The sequence below is a fragment of the Scyliorhinus canicula genome, chromosome 27, assembly GCF_902713615.1.
Source record: "Scyliorhinus canicula chromosome 27, sScyCan1.1, whole genome shotgun sequence".
Taxonomy (NCBI): domain Eukaryota; kingdom Metazoa; phylum Chordata; class Chondrichthyes; order Carcharhiniformes; family Scyliorhinidae; genus Scyliorhinus; species Scyliorhinus canicula.
This window is the reverse complement of record NC_052172.1, coordinates 1,949,683-1,974,880: the sequence shown is the minus strand read 5'-3', so window position 1 is coordinate 1,974,880 and position 25,198 is coordinate 1,949,683. Positions and strand designations below refer to the sequence as shown.

At 49.7% G+C, this 25,198-nt stretch overlaps 1 protein-coding gene across 5 annotated transcripts in view; it reads right to left on the bottom strand.

The window, feature by feature from the left end:
- LOC119957965 (integrin alpha-D-like) overlaps positions 1-25,198 on the bottom strand; it is a 148,506-nt gene that overhangs the window by 53,209 nt on the left and 70,099 nt on the right. For all 5 annotated transcript variants that reach the window (XM_038786201.1, XM_038786204.1, XM_038786205.1 and 2 more), the window contains exons 7-8: positions 3,797-3,876; positions 2,701-2,784 (exon numbers count right to left, since the gene is read on the bottom strand). In XM_038786201.1, coding sequence (XP_038642129.1) covers positions 2,701-2,784; positions 3,797-3,876 — 164 coding nt within the window. The remainder of the gene's footprint in view (positions 1-2,700; positions 2,785-3,796; positions 3,877-25,198) is intronic.

Sequence of the window (25,198 nt, the reverse complement as noted above, 5' to 3'; positions counted from 1 at the left end):
GAGAGACACAGACTGCAGAGTAAGCAGAGAGACACAGACTGCAGAGCAACCAGAGACACAGACTGCAGAGTAACCAGAGACACAGACTGCAGAGTAATCAGAGACACAGTCTGTAGAGTAACGAGAGAGACACAGACTGCAGAGTAATCAGAGACACAGTCTGCAGAGTAACCAGAGAGACACTGGCTGCAGAGTAAACAGAGAGACACAGACTGCAGAGTAACCAGAGACACAGACTGCAGAGTAACCAGAGACACAGACTACAGAGTAACCAGAGAGACACAGATGCAGAGTAACCAGAGGGACACAGACTGCAGAGTAAGCAGAGAGACACAGACTGCAGAGGGACCGGTGAGACACAGACTGCAGAGAAACCAGAGACACAGACTGCAGAGTAACCAGAGACACAGACTGCAGAGTAATCAGAGACACAGTCTGCAGAGTAACGAGAGAGACACAGACTGCAGAGTAATCAGAGACACACTCTGCAGAGTAACCGGAGAGACACAGACTGCATGTAAACAGAGAGACACAGACTGCAGAGTAACCAGAGAGACACTGACTGCAGAGTAAACAGAGAGACACAGACTGCAGAGTAACCAGAGACACAGAGTGCAGAGTAACCAGAGACAAAGACTGCAGAGTAACCAGTGACACACAGACTGCAGAGTAACCAGAGAGACACAGACTGCAGAGTAATCAGAGACACACAGACTGCAGAATAACCAGAGAAACAGACTGCAGAGTAACCAGAGAGACACAGACTGCAGAGTAAGCAGAGAGACACAGACTGCAGAGTGACCAGAGACACACAGACTGCAGAGTAACCAGAGAGACACAGACTGCAGAGTAACCAGTTACACAGACTGCAGAGTAACCAGAGACACAGACAGCAGAGTATCCAGAGACACAGACTGCAGACTAACCAGAGAGACACATTCTGCAGAGTAACCAGAGACACAGACTGCAGAGTAACCAGACACACAGACTGCAGAGTAACCAGACACACAGACTGCAGAGTAACCTGAGACACAGACTGCAGAGTAACCTGAGACACATACTGCAGAGTAACCAGAGACACAGACTGCAGAGTAACCAGACGCACAGACTGCAGAGTAACCAGGGACACAGACTGCAGAGTAACCAGAGACACAGACTGCAGAGTAACCAGAGACACATACTGCAGAGTAACCAGACGCACAGACTGCAGAGTAACCAGAGACACAGACGGCAGAGTAACCAGGGACACAGACTGCAGAGTAACCAGGGACACAGACTGCAAAGTAACCAGACGCACAGATTGCAGAGTAACCAGACACACAGACTGCAGAGTAACCAGAGACACAGACGGCAGAGTAACCAGAGACACAGACTGCAGAGTAACCAGACGCACAGACTGCAGAGTAACCAGACACACAGACTGCAGAGTAACCAGAGACACAGACTGCAGAGTAACCAGAGACACAGACTGCAGAGTAACCAGAGACACAGACTGCAGAGTAACCAGAGACACAGACTGCAGAGTAACCAGAGACACAGACTGCAGAGTAACCAGAGACACAGACTGCAGAGTAACCAGAGAGACACAGACTGCAGAGTAACCAGAGAGACACAGACTGCAGAGTAACCAGAGAGACACAGACTGCAGAGTAACCAGAGAGACACAGACTGCAGAGTAACCAGAGACACAGACTGCAGAGTAACCAGGGATACAGACGGCAGACTAACCAGACTGATGAGTGTGGGGCGACTGGGTGACAACAGGGTTTTGTGGGGGGCCGGGTTAGTGGGATGGGGGAGGTGATTAATAAGTTGAATCCTGCTAAGGGTCAGTAGAAGGAAGATGGTCAGAATGGCCATTGTCTGCTCAGTGGTTCTCTGAATGGAGATAGAATAGTAATGGTGGCGAATGGAGCTGATACTCTGTCTTCGGATGCAGAGGGAATGGATGAACTCTCTGATTGGGGAGCTGGGTTGGGAATGTGGTCGGGATGTGGTGAGTGAAAACCAGGAATTGGGCACCGGGATAGGAGGAAATGTCCGGCAAGTATTGGGCTGGATTCTCCACATCCCGATGCCGAAATCACATTCAGTGACAGGGTGGGGAAGTGCCCCCGTGGCACAGGTCCGCCCGCAGTTCGCGGCCCCCGATCGTGGGCCCTGTCACCGTGGGGGCACGCTCCCACCCCCGGGGCCAGATCCTCCCTTTGCCCCCAACCCCCCCCGGGGCCAGATCCTCCCCCCGTGCTGCCCCCCCCCTCCCCCGGGGCCAGATCCCCCCCTGCCGCACCCCAGGACTCTGTAAGCCGCCCTCCAAACCAGGTCCCGCTGGGATGGACCATGTCATATCCAGGCCGGCAGGACTGGCCGAAAACGGGTGGCCGCTCAGCCCATCGGACCATGGAGAATCGCAGGGAGCGGGGGCAGCTGCCAACGGCTCTCGACCGGCGCAGCGCGACCTCCGCCCTCACCCAAAATCCGGCGCCAGAGAATTCGGCAGCCGGCGGCGGGCGCGATTCACGCCGCCCCCCCCCCCCCCCGGCAATTCTTCTACCTGGCGAGGGTCAGAGAATCCTGCCCTACATTTTACACGTCAGTGGCTACATAGTCCCTGAAACGGAGAGTCCAGCCCAAGATTCTCCAGCTGCACCCTCTCCCCCCCCCCCCCCCGCCCCCACCACAAGCATCATCATCACTCACCCTGAGGCAGCAACATTGACTGCATATCGAAGGAGCATGCTGCGTGTATAGGAACTCTCGTTTTTGATTCGCACAGAGTTCTCGCTATAAAGAGAGAGAGAAAGAGGCAATGTTACTCAGTCCTTTCCTCACCCAAACACCTTGCATCATCATCTGTACACCTCGAATTGACAGATTGAAGATTTTGGAATGCACATTAAGGGAGCTTTACTCTGTATCTAACCCCGTGCTGTATCTGTCCTGGGAGTGTTTGATGGGGACAGTGTAGAGGGAGCTTTACTCTGTATCTAACCCCGTGCTGTACCTGTCCTGGGAGTGTTTGATGGGGACAGTGTAGAGGGAGCTTTACTCTGTACCTAACCCTGTGCTGTACCTGTCCTGGAAGTGTTTGATGGGGACAGTGCAGAGGGAGCTTTACTCTATTATCTAACCCCGTGCTGTACCTGTCCTAGGAGTTTTTGATGGGGACAATGTAGAGGGAGCTTCACTCTCTATCTAACCTCGTGCTGTACCTGTCCTGGGTTAGTTTTATGGGGACAGTGTAGAGGGAGCTTTACTCTATTATCTAACCCCGTACTGTACCTGTCCTGGGAGTGTTTGATGGGGACAGTGTAGAGGGAGCTTTACACTGTGTCTAACCCCGTGCTGTACCTGTCCTGGGAGTGTCTGATTGGGACAGTGTAGAGGGAGCTTTACTCTGTATCTAACCTCGTGTTGTCCCTGTCCTGGGAGTGTTTGATGGGGACAGTGTAGAGGGAGCTTTACACTGTATCTAACCCCGTGCTGTACCTGTCCTGGGAGTGTTTGATGGGGACAGTGCAGAGGGAGCTTTACTCTGTATCTAACCCCGTGCTGTACCTGTCCTGGGAGTGTTTGATGGGGACAGTATAGAGGGAGATTTACTCTGTATCTAACCCCGTGCTGCACCTGTCCTGGGAGTGTTTGATGGGGACAGTGTAGAGGGAGCTTTACTCTGTATCTAACCCCGTGCTGTACCTGTCCTGGGAGTGTTTGATGGGGACAGTATAGATGGAGCTTTACTCTGTATCTAACCCCGCGCTGTACCTGTCCTGGGGACAGTTTCTGGTTAATATACCTGGTCGCAGTAATTGTGAAATTTGCTGATGTTTCTTCTATCCCCGTTGCAGTGATGTCGAAAACTGTGTTGAACATGACCTGTGAAGAGAAATTTGACAGCAGGTTTGATATTTCTTCTGCTTTCAATATCCATATAACTGGTGACCAATCTCATGGAGCAGAGTTTCAATCCAGGATTGAGGCACTGGAGTAAATAAATAATAGCCCAGAGAGAGATCAGTCCACAGAGGGGTTGACATGGAGTGAGGGAGAAGAGCCACAGGGTGGAGAAGGAGACAGAGGGTAGGGGAGGTTAGAGGAGGCAGAGGGTAGGGGAGGTTAGAGGAGGCAGAGGGTAGGGGAGGTTAGAGGAGGCAGAGGGTAGGGGAGGTTAGAGGAGGCAGAGGGTAGGGGAGGTTAGAGGAGGCAGAGGGTAGGGGAGGCAGAGGGTAGGGGAGGTTAGAGGAGGCAGAGGGTAGGGGAGGTTAGAGGAGGCAGAGGGTAGGGGAGGTTAGAGGAGGCAGAGGGTAGGGGAGGTTAGAGGAGGCAGAGGGTAGGGGAGGTTAGAGGAGGCAGAGGGTAGGGGAGGTTAGAGGAGGCAGAGGGTAGGGGAGGTTAGAGGAGGCAGAGGGTAGGGGAGGTTAGAGGAGGCAGAGGGTAGGGGAGGTTAGAGGAGGCAGAGGGTAGGGGAGGTTAGAGGAGGCAGAGGGTAGGGGAGGTTAGAGGAGGTAGAGGGTAGGGGAGGTTAGAGGAGGCAGAGGGTAGGGGAGGTTAGAGGAGGCAGAGGGTAGGGGAGGTTAGAGGAGGCAGAGGTTAGGGGAGGTTAGAGGAGGCAGAGGTTAGGGGAGGTTAGAGGAGGCAGAGGGTAGGGAGGTTAGAGGAGGCAGAGGGCAGGGGAGGTTAGAGGAGACAGAGGGTAGGGGAGGTTAGAGGAGGCAGAGGGTAGGGGAGGTTAGAGGAGGCAGAGGGTAGGGGAGGTTAGAGGAGACAGAGGGTAGGGGAGGTTAGAGGAGGCAGAGGGTAGGGGAGGTTAGAGGAGACAGAGGGTAGGGGAGGCAGAGGGTAGGGGAGGTTAGAGGAGACAGAGAGTAGGGGAGGTTAGAGGAGACAGAGGGTAGGGGAGGTTAGAGGAGGCAGAGGAAGGGAGGTGTGATTGTAAGGGAAATTGATAGGCGTTTCTGTGGCATCAAATGAGGATGGTATGTTGCCTCCCTGGTGTTAGGGTCAAGGATGTCTCGGAGCGGGTACACAACATTGTGGAGGGGGAGGGTGAACAGCCAGTGGTCGTGGTGCACATCGGTACAAACGACACAGGTAAAAAAAGGGATGAGGTCCGAAAAGCCAAATATCGAGAGTTAGGAAGAGAGTTCAGAAGTCAGCGCCAGTGCCACATGCTAGTTTGAGTAGAGATAGCAAGATGTACTTAATAGATACGTGGCTGAAGAGATACTGTGAGGGGGAGAGTTTCAGATTCCTGGGGTATTGGGACAGTTCTGGGAAAGGTGGGACCTGTACAAACTGGATGGATTACATCTGGGCAGGACTGGGACTAATGTCCTAGGGGACTATTTGCCAGAGTGTTGGAGATGGTTTAAACTAAATTGTCAGTGGTCTGCCTTTGCTCATGTTGGGTCACAATTATATCAATCTCTTGACACCACAGTTCACATCGCTCACCTGGCTCCACACTCAATAAGGCAATATTTGAAAAAACACAGTCCCCAGGACAGGTACAGGACAGGTTAGATACAGAGTAAAGCTCCCTCTACACTGTCCCCATCAAACACTCCCAGGACAGGTACAGCACGGGGTTAGATACAGAGTAAAGCTCCCTCTACACTGTCCCCATCAAACACTCCCAGGACAGGTACAGCACGGGGTTAGATACAGAGTAAAGCTCCCGCTACTCTCACTCTTCCCATGCATGCAGTCTCATGGCATCATTTGTCTCACTCAGTCTGCATGTTTAATTGGGCAGCTTTCATGCTCTGTGTGACACAGTAACACAGTGGTTAGCACGGTTGTTTCACAGCGCTAGGTACCCGGGTTCGATTCCCAGCTTGGGTCACTGTCTGTGCGGAGTCTGCACATCCTCCCTGTGTGTGCGTGGGTTTCCTCCGGGTGCTCCCGTTTCCTCCCACAGTCCAAAGACAAGCTGTTAGGTGAATTGGACTTTCTGAATTCTCCCTCTGTGTACCTGAACAGGTGCCGGAATGTGGCGACTAGGGGATTTTCACAGTAACTTCATTGCAGTGTTAATGTAAGCCTACTGGTGACACCAATAAAGATTATTATTATGGTCACCTATACAAGGCACTAGGAGGAGGGTGTAAGGACAAAAACAAAAGACAGAAAGGGGAATATGAAAAGTCACAGGAAGAAAACCAAGAGCCAGATTCAAATATTGGAAGTGGGACAAGCAATGTGAAAAAGACAATGGCCGGGATTGTCCGCCGGCGGGATGCTCCATTTTGCCGGCAGCCCTGGAGTTTCCCAACGGCGAGGGGCTGCCCCACAATGGGAAACTCCACTGACCAGCCGGTGAAACGGAGCATTCTGCCGGTGGGGTGAGACAGAAATGTGGCACAGCGGGATGGAGTATCCAGCTCAAGCCTCAAGGCTTTGTGCATTAACATGTGGAGCATTCGCAATAAAGTAGATGAACTAACCGTACAAATAGATGTGTCGGGGTATGATATTATCAAGATTGCAGAGACATGGCTGCACGGTGAGCAGGGATGGGAACACAATGTCGAGGGGTACTCAGTATCTCGGAAGGACAGACAAAAAGGAAATGGCAGTGCTGGTTAAAGAGTAAATGAACCCGAGTGAGGAACGACATTAGCTTTAACAATGTGGAATCTGTATGTGTGGAGCTGAGAAACACCAAGGAGTAGTGGTGATGTTGGGAATGGCATTGAACAGGAAATTAGAGACACATGTGATGGACGAATATCTGTAATTCTGAGTAATTTTAATCTGTGTATAGAATGGGCAAATCAAATTAGCCAGAATAGGTGTAGGTTGAAGAACCAATGAGAGAGCAGTCAATAATAGAATGTGTGATGAGAAGGGAACCATTGCCAATCTGGCTGTGCAAGACGCCTTGGGGATGAGTGATGACAACATAATGGAATTTTTTATCAAGATGGAGAGTGAAGTAGTTGATTCTGAGATTCGGGTCCTGAGTTTTAGCAAAGGAAACTCCAATTAAATGAGGTGTGAGTTGGCTATGATCGATTGGGGAACGTTACATAAGAACATAAGAACATAAGAACTAGGAGCAGGAGTAGGCCATCTGGCCCCTCGGGCCTGCTCCGCCATTCAATTAGATCATGGCTGATCTTTTGTGGACTCAGCTCCACTTTCTGGCCCGAACACCATAACCCTTAATCCCTTTATTCTTCAAAAAACTATCTATCTTTACCTTAAAAACATGTAATGAAGGAGCCTCAACTGCTTCACTGGGCAAGGAATTCCATAGATTCACAACCCTTTGGGTGAAGAAGTTCCTCCTAAACTCAGTCCTAAATCTACTTCCCCTTATTTTGAGGCTATGTCCCCTAGTTCTGCTGTCACCCGCCAGTGGAAACAACCTGCCCGCATCTATCCTATCTATTCCCTTCATAATTTTAAATGTTTCTATAAGATCCCCCCTCATCCTTCTAAATTCCAACGAGTACAGTCCCAGTCTACTCAACCTCTCCTCATAATCCAACCCCTTCAGCTCTGGGATTAACCTAGTGAATCTCCTCTGCACACCCTCCAGCGCAGGTACGTCCTTTCTCAAGTAAGGAGACCAAAACTGAACACAATACTCCAGGTGTGGCCGCACTAACACCTTATACAATTGCAACATAACCTCCCTAGTCTTAAACTCCATCCCTCTAGCAATGAAGGACAAAATTCCATTTGCCATCTTAATCACCTGTTGCACTTGTAAACCAACCTTCTGTGACTCATGCACTAGCGCAGCCAGGTCTCTCTGAACAGCGGCATGCTTTAATATTTTATTGTTTAAATAATAATCCCGTTTGCTGTTATTCCTACCAAAATGGATAACCTCACATTTGTCAACATTGTATTCCATCTGCCAGACCCTAGCCCATTCACTTAACCTACCCAAATCCCTCTGCAGACTTCCAGTATCCTCTGCACTTTTCGCTTTACCACTCATCTTAGTGTCATCTGCAAACTTGGACACATTGCCCTTGGTCCCCAACTCCAAATCACCTATGTAAATTGTGGGCCCAACACGGATCCCTGAGGGACACCACTAGCTACTGATTGCCAACCAGAGAAACACCCATTTATCCCAACTCTTTGCTTTCTATTAATTAACCAATCCTCTATCCATGCTACTACTTTACCCTTAATGCCATGCATCTTTATCTTATGCAGCAACTTTTTGTGTGGCACCTTGTCAAAGGCTTTCTGGAAATCCAGATATACCACATCCATCGGCTCCCCGTTATCTACTGCACTGGTAATGTCCTCAAAAAATTCCACTAAATTAGTTAGGCATGACCCCATGCTGCGTCTGCCCAATGGGACAATTTCTATCCAGATGCCTCGCAATTTCTTCCTTGATGATAGATTCCAGAATCTTCCCTACTACCGAAGTTAAGCTCACTGGCCTATAATTTCCTGCTTTCTGCCTATCTCCTTTTTTAAACAGTGGCGTCACGTTTGCTAATTTCCAATCCACCAGGACCACCCCAGAGTCTAGTGAATTTCGGTAAATTATCACTAGTGCATCTGCAATTTCCCTAGCCATCTCTTTTAGCACTCTGCGATGCATTCCATCAGGGCCAGGAGACTTGTCTACCTTTAGCCCCATTAGCTTGCCCATCACTCCCTCCTTAGTGATAACAATCCTCTCAAGGTCCTCACCTATCATAGCCTCATTTCTATCAGTCGCTGGCATGTTATTTGTGTCTTCCACTATGAAGACCGACCCAAAAAACCCGTTCAGTTCCTCAGCCATTTCCTCATTTCCCATTATTAAAATGCCCTTCTCATCCTCTAAAGGACCAATATTTACCTTAGCCACTCTTTTTTGTCTTATATATTTGTTAAAACTTTTACTGTCTGTTTTTATATTCTGAGCAAGTTTACTCTCATACTCTATCTTACTCTTCTTTATAGCTTTTTTAGTAGCTTTCTGTTGCCCCCTAAAGATTTCCCAGTCCTCTAATCTCCCAGCAATCTTTGCCACTTTATATGCTTTTTCCTTCAATTTGATACTCTCCCTTATTTCCTTAGATATCCACGGTCGATTTTCCCTCTTTCTTCCGTCCTTCCTTTTTGTTGGTATAAACCTTTGCTGAGCACTGTGAAAAATCGCTTGGAAGGTTCTCCACTGTTGCTCAACTGTTCCACCATAAAGTCTTAGCTCCCAGTCTACCATAGCTAGTTCTTCTCTCATCCCCTTGTAATCTCCTTTGTTTAAACATAAAACACTAGTATTTGATTTTACTTTCTCACCCTCCATCTGTATTTTAAATTCTACCATATTGTGATCGCTCCTTCCGAGAGGATCCCTAACTATGAGATCATGAATCAATCCTGTCTCATTACAGAGGACAAGATCTAGGACCGCTTGTTCCCTCGTAGGTTCCATTACATACTGTTCTAGGAAACTATCACGGATACATTCTATAAACTCCTCCTCAAGGTTGCCTTGACCGACCTGGTTAAACCAATCGACATGTAGGTTAAAATCCCCCATGATAACTGCTGTACCATTTCTACATGCATCAGTTATTTCTTTGTTTATTGCCTGCCCCACCATATCGTTACTATTTGGTGGCCGATAGACTACTCCTATCAGTGACTTTTTCGCCTTACTATTCCTGATTTCCACCCAAATGGATTCAACCTTATCCTCCATAGCACCGATGTCATCCCTTACTATTGCCCGGATGTCATCCTTAAATAACAGAGCAACACCACCTCCCTTACCATCCACTCTGTCCTTCCGAATAGTTTGATACCCTTGGATATTTAACTCCCAGTCGTGACCATCGTTTAACCATGTTTCAGTAATGGCCACTAAATCATAGTCATTTACGATGATTTGTGCCATCAACTCATTTACTTTATTCCGAATACTACGAGCATTCAGGTAAAGTACACTTATGTTGGTTTTTTTACCTCTGTTTTGAATCTTAACATCTCCAGTTTTATTCCTTTTGTTATTACTGGGCCTATTCACTGAGCTCCCCTCAGTCACTGTACCTTGTACTGTCGCCCTTTTAGATTTTTGACTATGTCTTCTCTGCCTTGCACTTTTCCCCTTACATCCTTTTGCTTCTGTCCCTGTTTTACTACCTTCCAACTTCCTGTATCGGTTCCCATCCCCCTGCCACATTAGTTTAAACCCTCCCCAACAGCTCTAGAAAACACCCCCCCTAGGACATCGGTTCCAGTCCTGCCCAGGTTTGTCCGGTTTGTACTGGTCCCACCAGTTACTTGGGGAACAGTCAAGGAGCGCATGGGAAAACTGCAACAACTCCTGTCTAGAACAAAAATAAAAGAGGAAAGGTGGTCAATCCATGGCTTCCAAGGGAAATTAGGGATAGTATTCAATCCAAGGAAGAAGCAGACAAATTGGCCAAGAAAAATAACAGGCCTGAGGATTGGGAGCTGTTTAGAATTCAGCAAAGAAGGACCAAGGGATTGATTAAGAAGGTGAAAAATCGTGTATGAGAGTCAGCTGGCAGGGAATATAACTGCCTGGAAAGATTTCTATGGGTACATGTAGAGGAAAAGATTGGTGAAGACAAATTAGGTCCCTTCCAGTCAGAAACAGGGGAATGTATAATAGATGATGAATAAATGGCTGAGCAACTAAACACATACTTTGGTTTTGTCTTCACAAATGAGGATACAAATCAGAAACAAGAAATATTGGGAAACTCAGGGTTCAGTGAGAGGGAGAAACTGAAGGAGACCAATATTAGGATAGAAACGGTGTTGGGGAAAATGATGGGATTGAAGGCTGATGAATCCCCAGGGTCTGAGAATCTATTTCCCAGAGGACTTGAGAATGTGCATGTAGAAATAGTGGATGCATTGCTGGTCATCTTACAGGATTCCTGCAGATTGGAGGGTGGCTAGTGTAACTCCACTATTTAAAAGGGAGGTGGAGAGAAAACACTAAGAAATCTGACAACACCACGTTAAAGTCCAACAAGTTTATTTGGAATCACTAGCTTTCAGAGCACAGCTCCTTCAAGGAACTTCAGACCTCGATGGGCCGAGTGTCCGCCAAGTTCCGCCGCTGTGGGTTACGTATGGTCCTACCCAGCAGGATCTCGGCATTCTGGCTGCGGGGATCCAACTCCGGGGACTACCGATCGGCTGGTGGGCTAATTGCGGGGGGGGGGGGGGGGGGGGCTATGTTCCTCCCCGCCGGATCCCTGTATGCTTCACCATATTGCCCGGGGGCCGGCGCAGAGACAGCAACCCACACGCATGTGCGAACTCGCACCGGCCGTGGTGCGCCAGAGCAGCTATAAACCACTCCGGCTCCGTACTAGCCTCCGAGGAAGGATTGAATGTCTGGGCCTGGAGGCCCGTTGACTCCAGAGTTGCTCACGCCGGTTTTGACGCTGGAATCAACACTTGACCGGGATTTTGGAGAATCCCGGCCAATATCTCCAAATTTGCAGATGAAACAGTTGAGGAACAGTGGAGAACCTTCCAAGTGATTTTTCACAGTGCTCAGTAAAAGGTTTATATCAACAAAAAGGAAGGACGGTAGAAAGAGGGAAAATCAAACGTGGATATCTATGGAAATAAGGGAGAGTATCAAATTGAAGGAAAAAGCATACAAAGTGGCCAAGATTAGTGGGAGACTAGAGGACTGGGAAATCTTTAGGGAGCAACAGAAAGCTATTAAAAAAGCTATAAAGAAGAGTAAGATAGAGTATGAGAGTAAACTTGCTCAGAATATAAAAACAGATAGGAAAAGTTTCGACAAATATACAAAACAAAAAAAGAGTGGCCAAAGTAAATATTGGTCCTTTAGAGGATGAGAAGGGAGATTTAATAGTGGGAGATGAGGAAATGGCTGAGGAACTGAACAGGTTTTTTGAGTAGGTCTTCACAGTGGAAGCCACAAATAACATGCCAGCGACTGATAGAAATGAGGTTATGACAGGTGAGGACCTTAAGATGATTGTTGTCACTAAGTAGGTAGCGATGGGCAAGCTAACGGGGCTAAAGGTAGACAAGTCTCCTGGCCCTGATGGAATGCATCCCAGAGTGCTAAAAGAGATGGCTAAGGAAATTGCAAGTGATAATTTACCAAAATTCACCAGACTCTGGGGTGGTCCCGGCGGATTAGAAATAGGAAACGTGACACCACTGTTTAAAAAAGGAAGTAGGCAGAAAGCGGGTAATTATAGGCCAGTGAGCTTATCATCAAGGAAGAAACAGCGAGACATCTGGATGGAAATTGTCCCATTGGGCAGACGCAGCATGGGTTCATAAAGGGCAGGTCGTGCCAAACTAATTTAGTGGAATTTCTTGAGGACATTACCAGTGCGATAGTTAACGGGGAGCCAATGGATGTGGGATATTTGGATTTCCAAAAAGCTTTTGACAAGGTGCCACACAAAAGGTTGCTGCATAAGATAAAAATGCATGGCATTCAGGGTAAAGTAGTAGCATGGATAGAGGATTGGTTAATTAATAGAAAGCAAAGAGTTGGGAATAATGGGTGTTTTTCTGGTTGGCAATCAGTAGCTAGTGGTGTCTCTCTGGGATCAGTGTTGGGCCCACAATTGTTCACAATTTACAGAGATGATTTGGAGTTGGGGACCAAGGGCAATGTGTCCAAGTTTGCAGATGACACTAAGATGAGTGGTAAAGCGAAAAGTGCAGAGGATTTGGATAGGTTAAGTGAATGGGCTAGGGTCTGGCAGATGGAATACAATGTTGACAAATGTGAGGTTATTCATTTGGGAGGAATAACAGCAAAAGGGATTATTATTTAAATGAAAAAATATTAAAGCATGTTGCTGTACAGAGAGACCTGGGTGTCCTAGTGCATGAGTCGCAAAAAGTTGGTTTACAGGTGCAACAGGTGATTAAGAAGGTGTAGTAATCCATGGGAGGCAGGAGTTCCATCACCACACCAATATTTATTTACAATAACGATATTACAGGAGCAGCTACAAACAACCAATAAAGCCAATTGGAGTTCATTACACCCCTCCCCCCCCCCCCCCCCAAGGTCCGAGGAATTCCTGCCAGCTGGCATTCCTCTTAGCTTCTTCCTGCTCCTCATGTCTGGGTCTATCACCTCTGTGTCGTCCGCCGGGTCGTTCTCCGAAGTGGGCGGGGTGTACCTTATAGGTGCCCGTCTTTTCCTTGACGACCTCCTTGGAAGTTGTTCGTCCTCCTCCTCGGGGAGAGGTGTCGCGGCGGCCTCGTCGAGTGTGTCCATCTCCGACTCTGGTGACTGGATGATGGGGTCTGGAGAAATTGCTCGGGGCTGGGGTGTGGGTATCCTTTCCGTCTGGGCTATCCCAGCTTGAAGCGGTCCTGCTTCGCCTGCCTCCAGGTGTGGTTCCGCTGCCCTTATTTGGTCTCGGTGTTTCTTCAGCACCTTACTTCCTATCGAAACCTCACAGGATATGGGCCCTGTTTGGGACTCTACCGTGCCTTTGACCCACGTTGGTCCATTCCAATAATTCCTCATCCAAACCGGTACCCCCACCTGGAAATGTCTCTGCTGCCGACTGTTATCATGCCCCCTGCGTTGGGCCTCCTGTTGTTTCTCCACTTTCCCCGTTAAATTTGGGAAAAGGAGACTCAGCCTTGTTCGCAGCCACCTACCCATTAAGAGTTCAGCTGGCGGTATGCCCGTTGTGGAATGCGGTGTGGTCCTGTAATCAAACAGCCAGCGGGAGAGCTTTGTGTCTATTGACGCTGCCGGCTGCTTCTTGAGTCCCACTTTAAGTGTCTGGACCGCTCTCTCTGCCAGGCCGTTGGTCGCTGGATGGTAAGGGGCCATTTTGATGTGACGGACTCCGTTTTCCTTCAGGAATTTTCCAAATTCCCCACTTGTGAATGCCGTTCCATTGTCCGACACCAATACCTCCGGAAGTCCATGTGTTGCAAACGAGGCCCTGAGCTTTTCAATTGTCGATGCTGTGCTTGCCGCGTTTACCCGGTGGACGTCCAGCCATTTGGAGTGGGCGTCCACTATCACCAAAAACATTGAGCCCATGAAAGGGCCGGCGTGGTCAATATGCAGGCGGGTCCACGGTCTGCCTGGCCATTCCCACGGGTGCAATGGCGCCGCTGGTGGCACTCTTTGCCCCTGTTGGCACTCTTGGCACCGACGTACCAAGGCTGCTATGTCTGTGTCCAAACCTGGCCACCAAACGTAGCTTCGAGCTAGCATCTTCATTTTAGACACCCCTGGGTGTCCGTGATGTAACTCAGTTAAGATTGCCTGACGGCCCTGAGCTGGGACGATTACCCGGGTTCCCCATAATAGGATACCGTCTTCTACGGTTATTTGGTCCCTTCTGCTCCAGTATGGGTGCATCTGGGGCTCCACTGGTCTTTCCAGTTCCCCTGTTAGCAGTAAATGCTTCATCTTGGCTAAAACTGGGTCTTTTTGCGTCCACAACCTTTCTATTTCGTCACCTACTTTCTTCCTTAATGCAAAAGGTACCGGCCTGGCCTTACAAAATTTCGGAAGGGCTTCTGGGTCCACGTGCAAAGTTGCTTTGGTGCCTATGATTTCTCCCAAACCTTCCTGGAAGACCTCCGGGTATTTTTGGAGTACTCCACTCAACTTCCCGCTTCCACTCTGGAAAATTTTCATCCAATCTAATTTTAGGTCTTTCAGCCAGTTTCATCCAATTAAGGTCGGTCCGGAGCCCTCTACTATCGTCAACGGTAATCTGAGCAATTGTTTCTCATATTCCACAGGTACATGAGTCATGCCTAGAACTTCCAGGGGTTCCCCCGTGGAGGTTTTAAGTTTCGTCGATGTTTTTGTTAGGGTTAGTGGCTGGAGTCCATCTTTGATTTTTCTAAATGCTGCCACTCCCATTACTGATACGGCCGCACCCGTGTCTATTTCCATTATTGTCGGCCGCCTGTTCACCCGTGGGGTAATCCTAATGGGTTCTGCTTTCTTCGTTGTAATATATAATTATAATTATATATAATTGTTCCCCTTCGGAGGAGGATGGGGCGTCTAGGTTGTGTACTTCCCTGTGTCCCCACCTGCTATTCCTCTTTTGCCACCTCCTTCTAGGGTTTCTGTCGTTGTTACCCCACTCTGTCTGGTGCCAGAAACGGTCCTTCTCTGTTGGGGGAGCCTCAGCCGGTACTTCTCTCTGTCTCCAGTTAGTCCTGGCAGACTTGGGGGCAGTTCTGGGGTTTTCCTTTTTTCCTCTATTCCTCAGGCTTTTCCTGAGAGCGGCTATCTGGCAGCAGGACCCGTTGTGGTAGTCCCTCTCACAGGCAACTACCTCCATTGGCGTGCCCTGTAGTTCCTGCTGCCTTTTCTAGGGACAGTGCGAGCTGTAACGCCTGCCTGCAGTCTAGCTCCATTTTCGCCAACAGGCGTTTCTGTAGTGTGAGGTCGTTTATACCACACACTAACCGGTCCCGAAGCATTTCATTTAGTGTCGGGCCGAACTCACATTTTTCCGCCAGCCTTCTCAGGCGGGTCAAGAAATTTGTGACTGACTCCCTGTCTTCCCTCTTCGCTGTGTAAAATCTGTACCTACGCAAAATGAAGGGTGGTTTTGGGTCGTAGTGCTCTTTCACCAATTCCGTTACGTCTTGGAAAGTTTTCGTGTCCGGCGCATCGGGATAAGTCAGACTACGCATAATGGCGAAAGCGGAGGGTCCGCACGCCAACAGCAGCATAAGCCGTCTCCTTTCGTCCGTCAGTATATCATTTGCCCGGAAGAAGTAACACATTCTCTCCACATACTGGGACCAGTCCTCAATAGCCGGGTCGAATGCCTCTAACCTCCCAAAAAATGGCATTTTTAAAATGGCAAGGCTTACCCTCTGAGTGCGGCAGCTGGTCTCCGCAAAATTCGTAGTTTACCTCGTCACCACTGTAGTAATCCACGGGAGGCAGGAGTTCCGTCACCACACCAATATTTATTTACAATAATGATATTACAGGAGCAGCTACAAACAGCGCTGCTAGCAGTCCAGTCAACTTAAGACTGCTCACAAAGCCTACACAGGTGCTTATATGGGCCCCTTCAATTAGCTATCATTGAGGGAGCTCATACTCCAATTGGCCAACCAATAAAGCCAATTGGAGTTCATTACAGAAGGCAAATGGAATTTTGTCCTTCATTGCTAGAGGAATGGAGTTTAAGACTAGGGAGGTTATGCTGCAACTGTATAAGATGTTAGTGAGGCCACACCTGGAGTATTGTGTTCAGTTTTGGTCTCCTTACCTGAGAAAGAACATACTGGCACTGGAGGATGGGCAGAGGAGATTCACCAGGTTAATCCCAGAGCTGAAGGGGCTGGATTACAAGGAGGGGTTGAGTAGGCTGGGACTGTACTTGTTGGAATTGACAAGGATGAGGGGGGATCTTTTAGAAACATATAAAATTATGAAGGGAATAGATAGGATAGATGCGGGCAGGTTGTTTCCACTGGCGAGTGAAAGCAGAACTAGGGGGGCATAGCCTCAAAATAAGGAGAAGTAGATTTAGGACTGAGTTTAGGAGGAACTTCTTAACCCAAAGGGTTGTGAATCTATGGAATTCCTTGCCCAGTGAAGCAGTTATGGCTCCTTCATTAAATGTTTTTAAGATAAAAATAGTTTTTTGAAGACGAAAGGGATTAAGGGTTATGGTGTTCGGGCCGGAAAGTGGAGCTGAGTCCACAAAAGATCAGCCATGATCTAATTGAATGGCGGAGCAGCTCGAGGGGCCAGATGGCTGACTCCTGCTCCTAGTTTTTATGTTCTTATCCCATGTTGTGTGGGAGGGTGAGCTGTGAGGTGGATGCAGAGATCATTCAGTGTGATTTGGACAAGTTGAGTGAGTGGACAAATGAATGGCAGATGCTGTATAACTTAGATATGCACGATTATCCACTTTGGTAGCAACACAATCTAAAACAATTATAAAAACAAGAAAGCAGACTATTACCTGAATGGCCATAAATTGGAAGAATACATCAGCCGCTGAAGGTAAGCATGCAGGTGCAGGAGGCGGTAAAGAAGGCTAATGGTATGTTGGCCTTCAATGCGAGAGGTTTTGAGTATAGAAGTAGGGATGTGTTGCTGCAATGATACAGGGCCTTGGTGAGGCCACACCTGGAGTATTCTCTGCAGTTTTGGTCTCCTTCTCTGAGGAAGGATGTTCCTGCTATGGAGGGAGTGCAGCGAAGGTTTACCAGACTGATTCCAGGGATGGCGGGACTGCCATATGGGGAGAGATTGACTAGGTTGGGATTATTTAATATAGAACATAGAACATAGAACACTACAGCGCAGTACGGGCCCTTCGGCCCTCGATGTTGCGCCGACCTGTGAAACCATCTGAAGCCTATCTGACCTACACTATTCCATTTTCATCCATATGTCTATCCAGTGACCACTTAAATGCCCTTAAAGTTGGCGAGTCTACTACTGTTGCAGGCAGGGCGTTCCACACCCCTACTACTCTCTGAGTAAAGAAACTGCCTGACATCTGTCCTATATCTATCACCCCTCAATTTAAAGCTATGTCCCCTCGTGTTGGTCATCACCATCCGAGGAAAGAGACTCTCACTGTCCACCCTATCTAACCCTCTGACTATTTGCGCTGGAGTTCAGAAGAATGAGGGGGGAATCTCATTGAGATTATAAAATTCTAACAGGACTAGACAGGAAGGATGTTCCCGATGGTGGGGGTGTGCCTAGAACCAGGGGTCACAGTCTGAGGACACGGGGTAGACCATTTAGGACGGAGATGAGGAGAAATCTCTTTACCCAGCGAGTGGTCGGCCTGTGGAATTCATTGGGCAAGATTATGCGATCCCCCCACCTAGTCGGAGAATCGCCGGGGGGCGTGAATCGCGCCCCGCCGCCCCGAAGCCGGCTGCCGAATTCTCCGGTGACTGTTTTTCGGCGGGGGTGGAAATCCCCGGTAGGGGTCCGTTGGCAGCGGCCTGTCCCCCGGCGATTCTCCAGGCCCCGATGGGCCGAGCAGCCGCTGTTTTCGGCTGCTCCCGTCGGCATAAATCACACCTGGTCCGTACCAGCTGGACCCGGCTCTACGGGTAGCCTGCAGAGTCCTCGTGGGGGGATCTGGCCCCGGGGGGGTGCCTCCATGGTGGTTTGGCCCATGATCGGGTCCCACTGATCCGCGGGCGGGCCTGTGCCGTGGGGGCATACTTTCCCTCCACGCCGGCTGAAGTCAATCTCCGTCATTGCTGGCATGCGCATGCTCTGGGATCACGCCAGCACACGCTGACGCTCCCACGCATGCGCCAACCCGCGCCGGCCAGCGGTGGCCCTTCCCCACGGCACCAGCCTAGCCCTTGAAGGTGCAGAAAGGTGTTTCACGCTACTCCTCGGCGCCGATACGTCTTGCCCCGGCGGGTACGGGAGAATCCTGCCCGGTATGTTTTCAAGAAGCAGTTAGATAGAGCACTTAGAGCGAAGGGGATCAAAGGATATGGGGGAAAGCTGGATCTGGATCAGAAAGCTAGGGTTGGATGATCAGCCAGGATCAGAATAAATGGCTGAGCAGGCGCCAGGAGCTGAATGGCCTCCTGCTCCTATCTCTATGTTTCTATGTTTCGAACAGAGTGGATGATGGCGTTTGGGGCAGGGTGGGGGACAGAGTGGCCCGAACGGAGAGGGGAATGTTGAGCAGATGTGGGAGTTTGAGCGGACGGGAGAAGTGTAGTCCTGAGAGAAGCAAATTGGAAGAGAGGATAGAGATGTAAGGGACGGATGAGAAGCAGAAAAGAGATAGGTGAGGATGAGGAGGAGGCAGCAGAGGGAAGGGGAGAATTGATGAGGGGTGGGTAATGGAGCATGAGGGGAGAAGGGACTGGCTGCGGAAGAGCTGGAGGGAGTAGATCAGAGATCGGAGGATAGGAGTGGACACCGGAGTGGCAATTAGGGAGTGAGGGAAGGAGAGGGGAAGTGAGAGAGGAGGGTGATGGAGGGAAGGAAAAGAAAGGAATGGTTACACTTCTGAAGGCAGAGGTGGAGGAGAGTAGATCGAACGGGACGCGAGGTGAGGGGACATAGAACATTACAGCGCAGTACAGGCCCTTCGGCCCACCATGTTGCACCGTCCTGTGAAACCCCTCTAAAGCCCATCTACACTATTCCCTTATCGTCCATATGTCTATCCAATGACTATTTGAATGCGTTTAGTTTTCGCGAGTCCACCACTGTTGCTGGCAGGGCATTCCACGCCCTTACTACTCTCTGAGTAAAAAACCTACCTCTGACATCTGCCCTATATCTATCGCCCCTCAATTTAAAACTATGTCCCCTCGTGCTAGACATCACCATCCGAGGAAAAAGGCTCTCAATGTCCATCCTATCTAATCCTCTGATCATCTTGTATGCCTCAATTAATTCACCTCTTAACCTTCTTCTCTCTAACGAAAACAGCCTCAAGTCCCTCAGCCTTTCCTCGTAAGATCTTCCCTCCATACCAAGCAACATTCTGGTAAACCTTCTCTGTACCCTTTCCAATGCTTCCACATCCTTCCTATAATGCAGCGACCAGAACTGCATGCAATACTCCAAATGCGGCAGAGTTTTGTACAACTGCAACATGACCTCATGGCTCCGAAACTCAATCCCTCTACCAATAAAAGCTAACACACCGTACGCCTTCTTAACAACCCTCTCAACCTGGGTGGCAACTTTCAGGGATCTATGGACATGGACACCGAGATCTCTCTGCTGATCCACACTACCAAGAATCTTACCATTAGCCCAGTACTCTGTCTTGGGCCGGCTAGTTATTTTTTTTTGGAGGCCAAGAGTGGTTTTAAAGGGTATTCACATTTCATACATATTTTATGCTAAATTCATGTACACACACACCACCCAAATTAATTTTATTATGAGGATTATACTTGGGTATTCAAATGTACTCGGGTCAAAGAAAAACAGAAGATGATTTTATTCAAATTTATAACTTAATCATTCGTGTCCCCCACATTTTCACATTTTTTTTAGAGACATGGAAACTCTCTTTGTTCTTAAGGCTGTATAATTCATTCTCATTAATGAATTTGAGTGATTTTGCTGTTTATCATAATTTTATCAATAATGGTTAATTCTGGAAAGTATTAAATTTCCTTATTTTAAATGTTGTCTATCATTTTTGTGCTGGAATAAAATGCAAATTTCGTAAATTTTATTGCCCAGTTATTTACGTTGGATCTTGAATTTAAAAGCTATGTAAATTTTTTTTAAACTCCGTTGGCAAGTCAGTCTTGTCAGTATAAAATAAACATACATTAGCAGCACACATTACAACATAAAACATTAAATATAGCCCACATTTTTAACAAAAAAAATTGCAATTACCTTTTTGATGATTTTAAATGATGTCCCAGAAAACTTTACGTCTACCATGTTTGATCATGGCAAAGACACTACCGGCGAAATTAACAAAGGGAAAAATCACCTGATTCCACAGCACCTGGATGGACCTACCACGTGCGCAAGGTAAGAACACGTGAACTACTACAGTTTTAAAATTTGTGAATGAGACCGTATTGTGTCCCGCGTTTTACCTTGTTCTTCCGTTTACTTACGCTGCGGTTTGGAAATCATCAATGAATCACAGGTAAGTTAAAGATTTCTTGAGAGATTCTTTACTATTTTTGTAGATTAGTGTTATTTTTAAATGTTAAAACTGTTTAAATTAACCAGGAAGCTTTTGCACTCGTGCTACAAAGGCACAGTGTGCGTTTTAAGTAGGATGGGGAAACCATTTTTTTTGTGTCCAGTCTTTACGTTGTAAACTCTGTTTATAATATTTTTTTTAAAGCTTACAACCATAATTTGTGCTTTGGTTAATCTTTTTTAATCATACAAATGTTTTATATTTATTATACTGTACCTTAACCATACAATTTATTTAAAGCTAATAAAATGAATAATTAAATAAGGCAGGGTGTTTTATTTTAAGTGTAAAGATTAATTGCATCACATTATAAGTGATGCAATTAATGGCAGAATGCTTTCTGATACCAAAATTTGTACAAATTTCTGAAAGGTCAGTTGTTTCTCTAATTTAAAAACCCATCTTTAAGCAAATTTGATAATTTTGAAATTTTAGGTCAAATGGCACATGTTGGACCCATAACTAAAATAATATGTCGTCACCATTCCTTCCATCAGCTCACACTTTTCTGCATTAAACTCCATTTGCCACCTGTCAGCCCAGCTCTGCAGCTTATCTATGTCCCTCTGTAACTTGTAACATCCTTCTGCACTGTCCACAACTCCACCGACTTTAGTGTCATCCGCAAATTTACTCACCCATCCTTCTACGCCCTCCTCCAGGGCATTTATAAAAATGACAAACTGCAGCGGCCCCAAAACAGATCCTTGTGGTACACCACTAGTAACTGGACACCAGTCAGAGCATTTCCCATCAACCACCATCCTTTGTCTTCTATCAGCTAGTCAATTTCTGATCCAAACTGCTAAATCACCCAGAATCCCATGCCTCTGTATTTTCTGCACTAGCCTACCGTGGGGAACCTTATCAAACGCTTTACTGAAATCTATTTACACCATATTTACTCTCATCCACCTGTTTGGTCACCTTCTCAAAGAACTCAATAAGGTTTGTGAGGCACGACCTACCCTTCACAAAACCATATTGACAATTTCTAATCAAATTATTCCTTTCCAGATGATTATACATCCTATCTATTATAAACCTTTCCAAGACATTGCCCACAGCAGAAGTAAGGCTCACTGGTGTATAGTTACTGGGGTTGTATCTACTCCCCTTCTTGAACAAGGGGACAACATTTACTATCCTCCAGTCTTCTGGCACTATTCCTGTAGACAAAGATGACTTGAAGATCAAAGCCAAAGGCTCAGCAATTTCCTCCCTAGCTTCCCAGAGAATCCTAGGATAATCTGGCCCAGGGGACTTATCTATTTTAACACTTTCCAGAATCGCTAACACCTCCTCCTTATGAACCTCAAGCCCTTCCAGTCTAGTAGCCTGTATCTCAGTATTCTCATTGACAACATAGACTTTTTCCTGTGTGAATACGAATCCTGTGATAAAAACTCATTTTGCACCTCTCCTATCTCCTCGTACTCCCCGCACAACTTCCCACTACTGTCCTTGACTGGCCCTACCCTTACCTTAGTCATTCTTTTATTCCTGACATACCTCTGGAAAGCTTTAGGGTTATCCTTGATCCTACCTGCCAAAGACTTCTCATGTCCCCTCCTGGCTCTTCTTAGCTGTCTCTTTAGAGCCTTCCTAGCTAACTTGTAACTCTCAAGCGACCCAACTGAACCATCACGTCTCATCATTACATAAGCCTCCTTCTTCCTCTTGACAAGTGTTTCAACTGCTTCAGTAAACAATGGTTTCCTCGCTCGACCACTTCCTCCCTGCCTATCAGGTACATACGTATCAAGGACACGCAGTAGGTGTTCCTTGAACATGCTCCACATTTCCATTGTGCCCATCCCCTGCAGTTTTCCTCTCCAGGCGATGCATCCTAAGTCTTGCCTCATTGCATCATAATTGCCTTTCCCCCAGCAATAACTCTTGCCCTGCGGTTTATACCTATCCCTTTCCATCGCTAAAGTAAACGGAATCGAATTGTGGTCACTATCACCAAAATGCTCACCGACCTCCAAATCTAACACCTGTCCTGGTCCATTACCCAGTACCAAATCCAATACGGCCTCGCCTCTTGTTGGCCTATCTACATACTGCATCAGGAAACCCTCCTGCACACATTGGACAAAAACGGATCCATCTAAAGTACTCAAACTATAGTGTTTCCAGTCAATATTTGGAAAGTTAAAGACAGAAGAGGAGAGGAGAGGAAAGGAGGGAAGAGGAGGTAGGGGAGGGGAGGCAAGGGGAGAGGAGAATAGGGGAGGGGAGAGGAGAGGAGGGGAGAGGAGGGGAGGAGAGGGGGAGAGGAGAGGAGAGGAGAGAGGTGAGGGAGGGGAGAGGAGGAGAGGAGGGGAGGGGAGGGAGAGGAGAGGGGGAGAGGAGAGGAGAGGGGGAGAGGAGAGGAGGGGAGAGGAGAGGAGGGGAGGGGAGAGGAGAGGAGGGGAGAGGAGAGGGGGAGGGGAGAGGAGAGGAGGGGAGAGGAGGGGGAGGGGAGAGGAGGGGGATGGGAGGGGGAGAGGAGAGGAGGGGACAGGAGTGGAAAGGGGAGGGGAGAGGTGGGGAGGGGAGGGGAGGGGGGGATGGGAGGGAGGGGAGAGGAGAGGAGGGGAGGGGAGGGGAGAGGAGAGGAGGGGAGGGGAGGGGAGAGGAGGGAGGGGAGAGGAGGGGAGGGGAGAGGAGGGGAGGGGAGAGGAGGGGAGGGGAGAGGAGGGGAGATGAGGGGGAGGGGAGAGGGAGAGGAGGGGAGAGGAGAGGAGGGGAGGGGAGAGGAGGGGAAGGTGAGAGGAGGAGGGGAGGGGTGAGGAGGGGAGAGGGGAGGGGAGGGGGAGGGGAGAGGAGGAGGAGGGGAGGGGAGGGAGAGGAGAGGGGGAGAGGAGAGGAGGGGAGAGGAGAGGAGGGGAGGGGAGAGGAGAGGAGGGGAGAGGAGAGGGGGAGGGGAGAGGAGAGGAGGGGAGAGGAGGGGGAGGGGAGAGGAGGGGGAGGGGAGGGGGATGGGAGGGGGAGAGGAGAGGAGGGGACAGGAGTGGAAAGGGGAGGGGAGAGGTGGGGAGGGGAGGGGAGGGGGGATGGGAGGGGAGGGGAGAGGAGAGGAGGGGAGGGGAGGGGAGAGGAGGGAGGGGAAAGGAGGGGAGGGGAGAGGAGGGGAGATGAGGGGGAGGGGAGAGGAGGGGAGAGGGAGAGGAGGGGAGAGGAGAGGAGGGGAGAGGAGAGGAGGGGAAGGTGAGAGGAGGAGGGGAGGGGTGAGGAGGGGAGAGGGGGAGGGGGGAGGGGGAGGGGAGAGGAGGAGGAGGGTAGGGGAGGGGAGGGGAGAGGGAGGGAGAGGAGGTGAGGGGAGGGGAGGGGAGAGGAAGGGAGGGGAGAGGAGTGGGGAGGGGGGGGAGAGGCAGGGGAGGGGGAGTGGAGAGGAGGGGAGGGGAGAGTAGGGGGGAGGGGAGAGTAGGGGGGAGGGGAGAGGAGGGGAGGGGAGATGAGAGAAGGGTAGTGGAGCGGAGAGGAGGGGAGGAAAGGAGGGTAGGGAAGGTGACAGGAGAGGAGGGGAGGGGAGGGGAGAGGAGAGGAGGGGAGGGGAGGGGAGGGGAGCTGAGGGGAGAGGAGGGGAGGGGAGCTGAGGGGAGAGGAGAGGAGGGGGTGGGGAGAGGAGGGGAGGGGAGGCGAGGGGGAGAGGAGAGGAGGGTAGAGGAGAGGAGTGGAGGGGAGAGGAGGGGGGAGGGGAGGGGGAGAGGAGAGGAGGGGAATGGAGAGGAGAGGGGGAGAGGAAAGGAGGGGAGAGGAGAGGAGAGGAGGGGAGGGTAGGGGAGGGGAGGGAGGGTAGGGGAGAGGAGGGGAGGTGAGGGGAGAGGAGAGAAGAGGAGAGGAGAGGACAGGAGACAATGGGAGGGGAGGGGAGAGGAGGGGAGGGGAGAGGAGGGGAGCGGTGGGGAGACGAGGGGAGGTGAGTGGAGAGGAGAGAAAGGAGGGGAGGGGTGGGGGAGAGGAGAGGAGAGGAGAGGAGAGGAGGGGAGGGAGAGGAGAGGAGATGAGACGAGGGGCGGGGAGGGCAGAGGAGGGGAGGGGAAAGGAGGGGAGGGGTGGGGAGATGAGGGGAGGAGAGGAGAGGAGGTGAGTGGAGAGGAGGGGTGGGGAGAGGAGAGGAGAGGAGACGAGAGGAGGGGAGGGGAGGGGAGGGGAGAGGAGAAGAGAGGAGACAAGGGGAGGGGAGGGGAGAGGAGAGGAGAGGAGGGGAGGGGAGGGGAGAGGAGAGGAGAGGAGACGAGGGGAGGGGAGGGGAGAGGAGGGGAGGGGAGCGGTGGGGAGATGAGGGGAGGCGAGTGGAGAGGAGGGGAGGGGTGGGGAGACGAGGGGAGGCGAGTGGAGAGGAGGGGAAAGGAGAGGAGGGGAGGGGGAGAGGAGAGGAGAGGAGAGGAGAGGAGAGGGGGAGTGGAGGGGAGAGGAAGGGAGGAGAAGGGAAGGAGGAGAGGAGGGGAGAGGAGGGGAGGGAGGGGAGGGGAGAGGAGGGGAGGGAGGGGAGAGGAAAGGAGGGGAGAGGAGGGGAGGGGAGGGGACGGGAGAGGAGGGGGAGAGGA